At 42.2% G+C, this 14,870-nt stretch overlaps 1 protein-coding gene across 4 annotated transcripts in view; it reads left to right on the top strand.

Moving 5' to 3' along the window:
• The window catches only part of pbx4 (pre-B-cell leukemia transcription factor 4), a 366,564-nt gene that overhangs the window by 331,841 nt on the left and 19,853 nt on the right, over positions 1 to 14,870 (top strand). For all 4 annotated transcript variants that reach the window (XM_080216684.1, XM_080216681.1, XM_080216682.1 and 1 more), the window contains one exon: positions 10,604 to 10,763. In XM_080216684.1, the coding sequence (XP_080072810.1) occupies positions 10,604 to 10,763 (160 nt within the window). The remainder of the gene's footprint in view (positions 1 to 10,603; positions 10,764 to 14,870) is intronic.

Below are 14,870 nucleotides of genomic sequence, written 5' to 3'. Positions count from 1 at the left end.
AACTGAGCCACGACAGATCAGCCATGATCTTATTGAATGGCAGGGCAGGCTCGAAGGGCTAGTTGGCCTACTCCTGCTCCTATTTCTTATGTTCTTATGTATTGGCATGAGTTGGTACTGAGTTGGCAAAGTGGCTACAAGAGGCCATGGGGATGAGTGAGGTCATAGTTTGGGACAAGTGAGCACATGGATTGACATAAAAAGTATGAAGGGCAGTGTGGGTTGGATGGGGGTATGGGTTGGCATGCATTGGCATGGATGGAGGTTGGGGACTGGGTGAGGTTTAGCGTGCCAATTTTCAACCACATAAGTGGGACAAAGTCCCTCGCATCCACGTGAGCCTTTTAGTCAGTTTGCCAGAACCCTGTGGCCACTTCCAGAACTGTTTTTGGGGCCTTGGACCTGATGCTTTTGGACTGTCTGACTGTTAGTGGCTATAGTAAAATTCTAATGGTAAGTTGCACAGCAAACACTGCTTTTATTCTTAATTGCATGAATAATCGTTTTGAGTGAAGTGACCGAGATGGCGATCTGTCAATGGCCTCTCACGGTATTGAAGTTTTTATTATAATTTAGTAATATTGTTGAAATGTAGGGTGTTGTTAAAGGTTGGTCGCTGTTGTTTTAATATGTTTCACTAACCCTGTAAATGTTAGTAGCTTGTCCATATTTTACTTGAAGGAGCATAATTTTAAAATGCGCCAAATAGTATTCTACACTTTAACGTGCTGCTGAAGCATGCTTATTTAAGTTCAGTGAGTTTATTATTATCTATTATCTTGGCCTTTCAGCCCCAACAAAACTCACAAAGGCAGGGTTGAAACGGCTGTAAAATTATATTAACGTTATGGTGAGTCACAGAAATATTGCAGTTCATTTTTACACTTATCCAGACGTTGTCCCTGTATGGTTGGTTTAATTTTCCAGATTGAGTTTTCAAATGAACACTGGTACAAAAAAAGGAAGCGTGTGCTCAGTGTTTTCCAAGCTATGAAATGCAAGTTTTGTAATGGCAGTGAAGGGGTCTATTGATGATTCCCATTTAGCCATGTGCCTGATGTTTGACTATTCATTTGTATCATCAATAACGTAGGAATAAGAGTAGATCATTCATCCCCTTGAACCTGTTCCTCTATTCAACCAAATATCATGACTGGGGTATGGGTTGGCATGGATGGAGTGGGTGAGAGAATGTGAGGTTTAGCGTGCCTAATTTTCAACCACGTAAGTGGGACTTACTAAATTAGAAAGCGTGCAGAAAAGATTTACTAGGGTTCTACCAGGACTTATGGTTTGTGTTATAAGGAAAGGCTGGATAGACTGGGACTTTTTTCTCTGGAACATATAACGACCTATAAAATAATGAGAGGCACAGATCAGCTAGATAGTCAAAAAGGTAGGGGAGCCTAAAACTACAGGGATAGGCTTAAGATGACAGGAGAGAGATACAAAAGGGTCCAGAGGGGCAATTTTTTCACACAGAGGGTGGTGAGTGTCTGGAACAAGCTGCCAGAGGTAGTAGCAGAGGCGGGTACAATATTGTCTTTGAAAAAGCATTTAAACAGTTACATGGGTATCTTTTAAAAAGCATTTAAACAGTTACATGGGTATCCCATATCGAGGGACATGGGTCAAATGCAGGCAATTGGGACTAGCTTAGAGGTTAAAAAAGGGCGGCATGGACAAGTTGGACCAAAGGACATGTTTCCATGTTGTAAACCTCTGACTCTATGACTGATTTGTACCTCAGCTCTGTTTGCCCACCAATGTTCCATAAAATTTTCAGCAAAAATCTATCGATTACAAGCTTGATCATTTTAATTGACCCTCAGCACCTACTAACATCTGAAGGACAGAGTTTCAGATTTCTGCTACTCTTTGTGATTTCACTCCTGCATGACCCAGGTCCAATTTAAAAATTACACTTTGTTCGAAAATCTGTCGAATACCTTAATCGTTTTAAATATCTTGATTGCTGCTTAACTTTTTGAACTCATCTGAATATACTCATGACATTTGTCCTCACAGTTTAACCTTTTCGACGCTTGATGTCATTCTGGTGCATCTGAACTATAACTCCTCCAATGCCAGTAAATGAGGTTTGCTGCCCAAAACTGGGTAGCAGAGGGGCAGGGAGAGATGAACCTTGATCTGACCGAATGGCAGAGCAGGCTGTAAGGGCTGAATTTGCCTACTTCTGCTCCTAATTTCTATATTCCTATGAGTGCAATAGTTCAGACTACCAAGGTTCTGCACAACTGACATATCATTTCCACATTTCTGATGTCAGAGCCCTTAGAGAAAGGCCAACATTTCATTTGCCTTTTTGATGGTTCTTTGTGCTTGTGTTTGTGCTTGTGAACTTTGCGCTTGTGTATTTGGACGCACAAATTTCTTCTCCACATTTCCTTGTCACTCACCATTAAAGGATAGAATATTTTACTTTGTCTTTCTCCAATCCAGCGTAGAGAACCTCACTCATTCTCGCATGAAATTCCCCTGCCATACAGTTGCCTACTCATTTGGTCTGCCTATTTCCCTTTGCAACCCCTTGCTCCCTTCCACCCAACTTACTGTGCCCCCGTGATGTAATATCATGTGCAGACTTGTGTAAGCACTTTCTATTCCTTCATCAGATCCGATAATGTGAAAGATGAGGCCCCGCTATAGATCTCAGCAGAAAACCACTTGTAACATCTTGCTAATCAGAGGACAAAGCCCCTAATCTCTGTCTTCTACCTCCCAGCCAATAGCCAACCCATGTCAAAAAGCTGCCTTCAATTCCAGTTTAATCTTTGGGACAGATCTCTCGTGTGGAATCTTATCAATTGAAAGCCCTCAAAGACAACATTCCCTCACACTCCCCTGGTTACCATGCTATTAACATCCTCAAAACCTTCAACTAGAGAAACCTGATGATATTATTTCCACTTCAGAGATGGAGCTGATGATGAAGCAGTTGAAGGATGACATTTCCAGGTATGGTATCCTGGTCCTTCATTCTGTGTTAAAACTCAAAACTGCTGGGCCAGTTCATAAACGGGCATTCCTGACCAGTAAAGTTTCAGAAGCCCAATGAATCGAGTGGTGTCACCTGTGGCTAAGTTTGTAGCAATCTTGCCTCTGACTCAGAAGATTTGTGGGTTCTACACCTGAGCATCAAAGCCCAGGCTGCCACTCCATTTCAGCACTGAGGAAGTGCTGCACTATCAGAGACACTATCTTTCAGGTGAGATGTTAATCTTGGGCCCTGGGTTCGCTTTCTGGCAGATGTAAAAGATCCTATGGTGCTATTTGAAAGCAGTGTAAGGAATCTGCGCCCAGCAACCTGGGCGCAGATTTATCCCCCACTCAGCAGTGCAGAAACATTTGGCCGCAAATTGTGGGAGCTTACTATGCAGATGTGCTGAGTGCTTCCTACATTATCAATGGCAGTTAGTAATCAACTGTGACTGGGTGGCATAGTGGCACAATGGTTAGCACTGCTGTCTCACTGCGCCGAGGACCCGGGTTCGCTCCCTGGCTTGGGTCATTGTCCATGTGGAGTCTGTACGTTCTCTCCGTGCCTATGTGGGTTTCCTTTGGGTGCTTTGGTTTCCTCCCACAGTCTGAAAGATGTGCTAGTTAGATGCATTGACCGTGCTAAATTCTTTCTCAGTGTACCCAAACAGGCACTGGACAGTGGCTACTAGGGGATTTTCAGAGTAACTTCATTGCAGTGTTAATGTAAGCCTACTTGTGACACTAATAAATAAACTTAGATTGGTCATATTCAATCATTCTTCAGAAAGGTCCATGCTGACTTCCTTTGATTGATTGATATTTTTCCGAGCGTCGGTCATGTTGTCTCTCGCGATAGATTCCAGTAAAAAATTATGTTAAAGTAACAGGCTGTAGATACCTGATTTCTGCCTCCCTGCCAAATTTAAATAAGTGTTATTTGAACTTTCCAATCCAAAGTCCTGAAACTGAAAGGGCTGTGAAAATTATGACTAATGAATAGTCAACTTCCTCATTTATTTATTTAAAATTCTAACGTGAAGCCCATCAGGTCCAGCAGATCTATCATAAATCTGATTATTTTTGCAATTGCCTTTTTCTAAGTTTATTAATATAAACATTCATGATGTTCCACTCCTTGACTTATTTTAAGATTCCTTTGTACCTCTGGTATCTTGTCCTGTTCGTCCACTGTGAAAACGATACTTATCTGCTGTTTTCTATTTTAAATGATATTTTCTTTGCCTCTTTTTTCCTCTTATTTGCTTTAAAATTCACTTTTGGTCCTGGGCATCACTGGCTAGGCCAGCATTTATTGCTCGTCCCTAGTTGAGAAGGTAGTAGGAGCTACCTTCTTGAACCACTGCAGCCCATGTGGTTTAGGTACACCCACAGTGTTGTTAGGGAGGTAATTCCAGTGTTTTAACCCAGCTACAGTGAAGGAACGGCTGATCGATTTCCAAGTCAGGATGATGAGTGACTTGGAGGGGAATTATGAAAATGTTTGCCATTAGCTTTGATATCCTTAGCAATTTTTTTTTCATTTTCCCTTCTACATCTGATGTCATTCTCATTGTACACCCTTTTCTTGGGCTTTCCAAGTTTTCTGGATTTCCACTTTAGCTTGAATTTATGTAAACTCTTTTTAGGTTGCTTCTACCACTTACATCATTTGTAGTCTAGGATTGCTTGTGCAGCTTTTAACAGAATCAGTTCAGTCATCTTGTACAAAAAGAAAATCACTCCTGTATTGAAGTTGGTGGTAAATTTTGGATTCTCCTTATTCTTGTTTCCATTCCACTTATCACACAGCTGAAGATTACACATTGGTCCTGGGAGTCTGTGTTCGAGGTTCCATTATTGTTGAGCATGGGCAGAGTGTCTGGATTGTTAGGAATAGTAAATAGTGAAAACATTCAATTTTGTATTTTACAGGACTTGGTAAGTAATGGAATGACACAGTGGCTAATGGGCCTGGATCTTTCAATAGCCTGGCAGTCAGTGCCAGATGTTGCAGACTCCAAGGAGTATTTTTCAATCTGTTGCATGATTGAATAACAAAATTACATGACTAATATGGTGGGCTCTCTTGGGTTGCCAAGAGACAGGTCTGCTTGGATCCTTATGGTTTGTTCGAAAAGCCTGGCTGTTTTGGCCAGTTAAAAGCAACAAAACGAGACTTGCATGATACCCAAGAGAGTATGAGGAGGTAAACTAAATCAAAGGCAAAGGTTATCGTGTGAATGAAAAAGTGCTGGCATTCTGACAACCACACCAAATCATAAATTTGTACTGGGGGCAAATGTGACCTTTTGTTTGCTTTGAATTAAGTACTTGAAACCTTCTTGCAACAGCTTTAGATGAATGGAAGTACCTCTTTATCAGTACTTTGTACAGAAGTCAACTTTTGTGGACTGGAAAATTAAGAACAAAACCAAACAAGGGAAGCCTTCCATTTGCACTGGGGCAACTATGAGTTAAAAAAATAAGACCAGCTACTTTGGCCTGTCGATGAGCAGGACACAGGGTCTGAAGCGGATTTGTTCTGTCATTACAGCAGAACTTAGCAGAAATTCACTTTGAATCAGCTTTAACACATCTACCTCTCAGATCCTCATTTGGGAAGACTCTGTCTTGAAATGTGGGGTGCATCATTTTGATTGTAATAAATTAACACTGGGGCCCGTGAGACAATTTAGAATTATCATCCTGCTTCAGAACTGACTAGCTGAGTAACTTGCTGCATCTTCTATTTCCTTGGCTAGCAGGGAAAGTTTTCTTAGCGTTAAAGGTTGGGCTGCAAGGATTGTTGCCTCCCATTATTAACAGATACATATTTATTATATCATAGTGAAATAATATCAGAGCATTGGTCGTGGTTTCTAAAGGATAAATCTTTATTTAGATTCTCTTTCTTGACAATTTACCAACTTAAGGTTCTTTTCAAAATGTCTCCCTTTGAAGAAATATAATTTTAGAAAAATATATGCTGTCTACCAATTGTCTACAGCGTTGTCTGCAAACAGTTGGTCATCCCAGGGCCTTACTTACATGGAAGGCCAACGTGGTATAGGATCCAGTCTTCTCCTGTGTTCCATTATTCCATGCTGGAGTTGGGAGACTTCCAATCCATCTCTAAAGAGCAGAGTTGAGGCTAGAGTGACTCTACATCATGGCAATTGATATAGAAAAGACTCAGTTGGAAATATTGACATAGTAATTGCAACAATGTTTAATGGAAAATTGCGACAAAATTTGCAGACAGGAACTGGGGATTTATTTATTAGTGTCACAAATACACCACACACTAACGCATCTGGGTATACTGAGGGAGAATTTAACACAACCAGTGCACCTAACCAGCATATCCTTCGGACTGTGGGAGGAAATCGGAGCATCCGGAGGAAACCCATGCAGACACGGGGAGAGCATGCAGACTCTGCCCAGACAATGACCCAAGCCAGGAATTGAATCCGGGTCCCTGGCGCTGTGAGGCAACAGTGCTAACCACTGTGCTACCGTGCCGTCCCACGATGTAATTTAGTGTTGTGTATGTGCAGATAGGTGGAATTACAATGAGCTGTTTAAAGTACCATTTAGTCTACAGTACATTGGTATTTACTGTGTAAGCCCACAGCGTAATTTTCTTTCAAACTATTTGTTTAAATTAAATAAAATTTGAATATCAATTTTAGTATTTTCTATTCTAAAAGCTCTCGCCCTATTGAAGAATTTGCTAAGAATGAAAGTGTGAATTGTTGGCTTACAGTAAAAAAGATAATTGAAAGAAAAAAAATCTGTAAATCCTTCTCCTGAAGGGCAGATTCCACTCACGAGTCAGTAAAATGAATGTTGACTGCTTAAATTATCAGATCATCTCTGCCCTTTGCAGAGAAAGTCTTGTGAGGAGACACACTTAAGTTTATATTTTCTGGATCAGCATATATGCCCTTAGGATGAAACATAATGCTTGCATGTGAATGAAAGGTCCTTGAGCAGAATACAAAGATTAGTACAACATCTGTCTTTATAAATTTCACCTTCAATGCTGCTGTTGTGCTCTAAAACCACACAAATGAAAGACTCTTGGAAACTGGCAAATAAATTGCGGCTCACAACTGCATTCATTTTATTGAAGCTTTACCAGTGAAATATACTCCAGGAATCTTGGAAAAAGGTTGTTGATGATTTCAAAGAGTTTTATCACCTATAAGAGCCCTAAGGTCCTGTTAGAAGGCAGGAAGAAGGTGAGGGCCGTGCTACTGGTAATGGTTTAACTGAGATGAGTGGACAGCGATGATGAATGGATCAATGGTTTTGGACTGGACTTAGTACAAAAAGTATGGTCAAGTACTTGATTTGATTTGATTTATTATTGTCACATCTATTAACGTACAGTGAAAAGTATTGTTTTTTGCATGCTATACAAACAGAGCATACCATTCATAGAGAAGAAAACGAGACAGTGCAGGATGTAGTGTTACTGTCATAGCCAGGGTGTAGAGAATGATCAACTTAATGCAAGGTAGGTCCATTCAAAAGTGACGGCAGGGAAGAAGCTGTTCTTGAGTTCTTCATTGGCTGTGAATTGCTTTGGTGTATCCTGTGGTTATAAAAGGCACTTTGTAAATACAAATTCCTTTACTGTCTTATTTTTAAAAAGGGCAGGTAAGCAGATAATAATTTGAACTTTGCACCTCTTTAGATAAGGAAAAAACATGAATTTATATAGACTTTCAGAAAAAGACGACCAGATGATTGTACATGTGCAGCTCTCAAATAGGGTTACCATTCAGTCACACCCCTGCTCTTTCCCCATACTTATGCATTTTTTTTCCTTTTGATTTTGAGATCCAATTTTCTTTAGAACATTGCTGCTTCTACTGAAAGTTTAAAATTTATTTATTAGTCATAAGTAATGCTTACATTAACACTGCAATGGAGTCACTGTGAAATTCCCCTAGTCGCAACAATCTGACACCTGTTTCCGTCAGTGCACTTAACCAGCACGTCTTTCAGATGTGCTTTTCACCTATTCAGTCTGTGCCTTTCCTATCGTAACAATCCACTGAGTATAAAAAAATTCTCTCCTCTGTCGCTTTTTTACTTCAAATCTGTGGCTTGTGATTACTGACTTTCTAGCCAGTGAAAATTGGTTTCTCCCCAGCTACACTTATCAAAACACAATATAATTTTGAACGCCTCTGATAAAAATATCCCTTAAAGTTCCCTGCTTTAAGGGCAATGATATCCGCTTCTCTAATATTTCCACATAGTTGAAATTCCTCATGCCCAGCACCTATCTGGTCAACCACCTCTGCATTTTTGCCGAGTACTTTACATCCTTTCCAAGGTGTGGTGTCCAGCATATAACACAATACTCTAATCCTAGGGGTGAGAGTTTTAAAGATTTAGCATAACTTGGCATTTATGCTCTATACCTGTTATGCCAGATTCTTTATATTTTTTAACAGTTTTATCAACTTGTCCTGCCTCTTTTCAAGACTTTGTGCCCAAAGTCCCTTCATCTACCCACTTCATCATTGTACCATTTAGGTTATATTGCCTCTCATTGTTTTACCTCTTAAAATGTTGCTACTGTGCATTAAATTTCATCTGTCATGCCCATTTCATCAGTTAGTACCAGCTGAAGAATGTTACCCTCCTCCTCAGTGTTAACTACATTTCCGAGCCTTATGTCATCTGCAGACTTCGAAATTTAACCCCTAAATCCAACTCCTGGTCATAGTATCTAATTGGCATTGATAAAAGTTGCCTTTGATGTCCTCAAGCTAACTTAAAGCACTTTTACAGCCATGAATTACTTTTCTGAAGTGTGGTCCCTGCTGCCATTTAAGGAAACGCAATAGCTAATTTGCACACAAGAATATTTCGCAAGCAGAAATGAGGTAAATCAGCAAATATTTGCTTTCGTGATATTCGTTGAGGAATATATATTGGCATGGTGACCAAGAAAATGGTCTGAATTTTCATCATAGTTAGATGGATTAGGGTTAGGGTTTCATGTCTCATTGCACCTATGCACCTCATTGCACAGTGCAGTACTCCCACTAAATAACGTCAGCTTTGATTTTTATGCTCAAATTTTTGGATTTGAACCCATAATCTGTTGATTCAGAAGGTGCAAATTTTATTTCTATTGTTTGAATCTAATACCAAGTTGAGCCTCAATAGATGCTATATAAATTAAGACAATAGGGACCCATGAGAAACCTGATGGACGTCTCCTCTCTACTTGCAAGACAAGTATACATTTATTGCCCATCAAGCAGGTCTTGCAGTGTTGATTATTTCTCTACGCTGCATCTTGTCCTTGTCCCCTTCACAGCTACTTCAGATCCCATATTGGAAACTAAATTTGACTCATTAATTTTCTTTGTGCTCACATTTCAGCATCCTTTTATTTGGGTCTTTGCTTACTTCCAAAAATGGATTCAGAACTTCAATTCAACCACTCTGCTCTTTATGTCTGATCTCATTCTGTCCGTGCAAGGTGTAAGTTAGGAATTAAATTGCGCAAATTCAATCTTTACTGCACAGAACAGCTTTGTAGGACCTCAAAACCATAAAAAAATCTGTGTCTTTTGTCCCCATTGTGGAGAGTTTCATTCATTACAAGTTCTGGGGTTTGTGACTGTACAATATGAAAGGTGTGTTTAGGCTCTACTGCTAAAGACCCAGGAGGTTATGTGAAGCAGCCATTCATATAACCAGGATTATTAATTAGTTATCTGTAATTCTGTATCAGACCCAACTGAAAGAATAGACTTAATTTCCATTGTGTACTATATCGGCAGGAGCACTGTGACTAATACGAGGAAAGTCCTCAGTTACATTGCCTGGAGTGTTTGGTTTTCAAGCTAAGTCACAAAATAAGACCATAAGACATAGGAGCAGAATTAGGCCACTTGGCCCATTGTGTCTGCTTCGCCATTCAATCATGGTTGATATTTTTCTCATCCCCATTCTCCTGCCTTTTTCCCATAACCCCTGATCCCCTTATTAATCAAGAACCTATCTATCTCTGTCTTAAAGACACTCAATGACCTAAATGAAAATGACCTATAGTCATGAAGTGCCAAGAATTGAACAGGAAAGATCTGCTTGTACTCTCCAGTTTGCCAGGTTAGCTCGTTTCATTTAGGCCTAGCAGTGAGACAGTCCAGTTGATTTCAGAACACCAGTTGAGAAGGGAAGAGATTATTCCTCCTCATGTTCACTCTCTCCCCTGATCCTTGAGGAAAAACAGATGTTGGGTGATGACACTCCATAAAAAAAAAGCAGTCTGGCAGTACTTGCATCTTGGCTTTCAGAGAAGAGTAGCCACTTTGACAAAACATTAGAGTGGAACTGATAGCCACTTTGGAGTATGAGGTTGCCCTGCCAGAAGTGGGAGCTTCTGAATTCAAAAATACCATTTGTACAGTAACTTTCCATTTTGATATACATTTAATGGCAGATCCTTTAATAAGCATTGGAACAGTAACAAACATTGTAAGGAGTTCTGTACGACCTCTAATCTCTGCCTTTAATTTGATTAATTGAATGCTTTCATTAATTTACCTTGTCTTTCCAACATCAGGTATCGAATTGGTTTGGTAACAAGCGAATCAGGTATAAGAAAAACATCGGCAAATTCCAGGAGGAGGCTAATCTTTATGCAGCCAAAACTGCGGCAGACGCCACAACTGTGGTAGCCCACCAAGGGAGTCAGGCAAACTCCCCTTCCACTCCCAATTCAGGTAAGCCTCCCTGACAAACACAAATGTATACACACAGAGAGGCAGAGTACTGTTTGTGGAATCAGTTACTGAGATACTCCACCAATTTCATAAAAAAAACACTATTTGTTCTGAGAATGTTATTCAAACTGAGTGTCAGATTTCAAATGATCTTATTTGTTGTTGAAGCATTGTAAACTGTGTATGATTCTATATAAGTTCATTTCTTGAGATGCATTATTCATTATCAAAATGAAGTTATGTACTTTATTTGCTTGTTAAATCTGGAAAATTGGGTGGCTTTTCTAACAAGTCGCAATGTTGATATAACCAGAATTGCAGACTGATCTTGTTCGTCTATCCAGTGGTGCGCCATTTATAATTGGGAGCACTGTTCCTCGGGATTTCTGCTGAAGTGCTCCATAACATCACTGATATTTGCCCCATGTTAAAGCTCTTTATAATCCAGAGATGTTACCTTATCTCCCAAAGTATATTTTCCAATCAAAGAAGAACTCATTGTGTGGTACTGTGAAGATGTCTAGCCCCATGCTACATATACCTCATGAGTAAATTATACTTGCTTAACCCATAGCTCCTGATTTGGAAGATACACTATATTTATCCCCCACAACACAGTAGTAGGCACAGAAATAAAGTTGTCACAAACTTTTGTGACTATTGGTCAAGTAATAGTGCTATCAACTTAATTTCTGGTTATGAGATGAGTGTGTTACGTATTGCCTCATGACTGCATCTGATACAAGCCTGGGACAGCATAAAGATTGAGACACCACAGTGTTCATGTAAAGTCAAGCACCTTCCTCTAAGAGTATATTGTTTTGTTTTAAATTCTGATTTTTCTGTCAATACTCAAACTTAGAAGTTGTTTTATTGCTTGTTTGCTTTGCTACTGACGTAAAGACTGGTTGCGTGGGCTGGGATAGGCAAGTGGATGTGAGTTGATTTCCTATTGTGTTATCAGTGCTGAAAACTGCCAAGGAACTTATGCAGTCACCTCTTAATCATCTGACTGATTTGGCTTTGGAAGGAAAATGAAGCACAAAATATAGTTCTGTAGTCCGTGAAATCAGTGCCATGAGCTAACAAGTAAATAATATGGTCATTCTTTGAGATGTCAGGGAGGGGGCCCCCATCCGACTCCACAAACCCATAGAGTTTAGCACATCATTGAATTGGGTATGTGTTTACCCAGCAATGCACTATTTTGAAACTTTTATGACAAAATTCATATAATGTCTCAACTACATGACACAGGAGGCAGGACTTTTTTAATTCCCTCAAGATGACCTTTGTTACATATTCTCTTTTGAACATATTCCACAGATATTGTCTCCCTGGAGGCATGGCAGAGAAAAATTACATAACATCTGGGCATTGCTTCATATACTGTCATATTGATGTTATTAGCCAGCAAAAAAAAGAACTATGCAGCTGTGCAGCCTTTTGCCGCTGGCCCTATTGGGGTTTCCTTCCTTTCTTGTCTCCCACTGTTTTTATAAACGTAGGAAATAGGTGCTGGAAGAGGCCATTCAGTCCTTCAAGCCTGCTTTGCCATTCATTATGATCATAGCTGATCATCTAACTCAGTAGCCTGAGCTCGCTCTCTCCTCCCTGCCACCACATATCCTTAGATTCAGAGGGCTATAAAGGATGGGGAGGGGTTGGTTTGCAGAGGCTGGTGGACACAAGATCCTGTGGATGCTGGGGAAACTAGGGTAGTTAATGAGTTTGAGATACAGTCATCCCTGTGGTGGTGGGGGGAATCAGAGATAGATTAGTCATAGCTGTGGCGTGCAATAAACACTTAATAGTGTATCTAAACTATACTAATAACTTAACCCTAACTAGTGTTGACCTTCACCGTGCCATCTTGGTGACCCTATAACTTCCTTATCTTACGAGGCCTCTTGCTACGCCTAGGTGATCCCCCAGGATGTATTTCAGAGGTGCCCAGCTGTGATCCACGTGTGGGGGGCCGACATTGATGTAGCCCTGCCACCCTGTTCATCTCACTGCCCCAGTGTGAGAAAGGGAGGATTGAAAGATCTGGGGATCTCTGGTACCTCCTGGCTGGAAGACCCCTACACGGGCTTCAACTTTCCTCCTTGCTCAGGATACCCTGGGAATACACTATGGGGTGATGGAGCAGCTGAACTGAGATCCAGAAGCCACGGCGCGACCTGACTCTGCCACTCCTGGAGGCCCAGATGCGTCTGCCTCATGGTATTCGATTCCTCAGTGCTGGACCTCTGAAACTGTGCCAAGCTTTGGAGCCCCTCCACTATAGCATTCTGCAACTGGGCCAAGCTTGACTAATGCCAGCATTAGTCCTGTGAGACTGGGTTAAGTTGTCAAGGCCCACAGGGTCTGCCAGAACGCCTCTGACACCCGTGGCCATGGCCCAATGTGCCTGCAGGATAGCCTGCACTCATGGGGACAAATTCCTGACCCAGACTTTCCATTGCGGTTTTGGCCTGGGTGCTGTGCTGGTACCACCTTCTGCAACAGCAGTCTGATGGATTCCTCCAAGCAGCCTTACAGTCACAGCATGGTTGCTGATAGGTCCTTCCCTATTACCCAGGTCTGCTGATGCACTTCCAGCAGCTCTGGGGCAACTGATATCAGAGGCCTGGCACCTGGCCTAGGACCAGCTGAATCCTTGCCCCTAGAAGACTTCCACATGCCCAAACCCTTGGACATTCCCCCCCTCCCCGCTATGTGCTTCAGCGGCTGTGCTGTGTGCATCAGAAGGTGATCCAGAAGCCTTACCACTAACGTCCCACCGTGGTGATGATATCTGTATTGATGGCTTGTGCATTGGATGCATGCTGAATCATTGTGTTATCCTCAGGGCTTCCCTCCGAGGTATCATCCGAACTGCCTTATCAGGCGGAGTGGGGGGGGGGCGCAGTGGGTGCCCAAAAAGGGCCATGGGCATCTGGTTCTTTTGCTGTAACAAAGGACACAAGTTAGTGGAAGGGAGGGAGAAGTGTCTGTTCACCATGCCACTTCTGCTGAGTCCTTGGGACTAGGAGCTGATGCTCACTCACATGCCAGACACGGACCTAGCTGTCTGTCACAATTCTCTTCTCTGCCTTGGCCACCAGCCCCTTGGCACAATGCTCAAAATCAGTGAGCAGGCAAAGCTTGGGCACACCATCGCCAGCCTTCTCTCTTCTCCACCTATTATGTATGGAAAGGCAAATGGTGTAGGATGTGTCAGGGGAGGGGGTGCTCAGATGGGGTATATCATGGCTATTCCTTGCTACTCAGGTTGTCACTGGGGCTGCTGTTGGGGGGAGGAGGGGTGGGGGGTTGGAGGCTTGTGCTGGGGGGGAGGTGGAAGGCCACGGGGTAGTTTTCACATTGCAGACAACACGTGACTGCTTTCAGAATGGAATGGACATTCACCCTTCGTGCCCAAAGGAGGTCATTCATTTCTTCTGGCACTAGTTGCCAGACCTAAGTACCAGTGCAGGGGCACTTACAGCTGCAGCCGCAACCTCCCAGGCCATGTGGGCTGCCCGATCCATGGGCCTTTTGGTGGGGCACAGCAACTCCCGCATCTCCTGGACGATCCATTATCCATGAACCTGGGTTCCTAGTGTGACTGCCTGTGTGTCCATTCTTACAGCTTATATAAAGCTCTCTCTTGTTCAGGGAGTTCAGCTGCACTCTGTTTGGGCAACCCATGAGCCCAATAAGTCAATTTCAGGGAGAATAATGTAGAGGCTACTTGATTGCAATAGAGGGGGAGCCAAGAGCTGGTTGGGTTAACTCTGCAAGGTACTATGTCTTTGAGGGGACGATGCTGATAGGTTTTGCTCTGCTTGAGGGGAGGGAAAGTAGCTGGAAGGCCAGCAATGTCCAGAGGAGTGGGGATTGCCCTAGAAGTCCAGTGTAGGTTTGGGATGGGGCGTGAAGGAGCCGGCAGAGGCAGGCGATGTAGATGGGGGAGTGAGTGAGAGGCTGGTGATGTTCGGGGCAGGGGCAGGGGAAATGAGAGGCTGGAAATCTCAGGAGTGGGTAGGGGGTATGAGGTGCCACCAACATCCAGGCTGAGTAAGGCTGCCGTACTCCTGCATTGCACAGAATGCTTTTACA

Source organism: Carcharhinus amblyrhynchos, chromosome 33 (assembly GCF_965287045.1).
Source record: "Carcharhinus amblyrhynchos chromosome 33, sCarAmb.v2.hapA, whole genome shotgun sequence".
Taxonomy (NCBI): Eukaryota; Metazoa; Chordata; class Chondrichthyes; order Carcharhiniformes; family Carcharhinidae; genus Carcharhinus; species Carcharhinus amblyrhynchos.
Note: the sequence above shows the minus strand (reverse complement) of the source record. Positions and strands in the feature narration are given on the sequence as shown.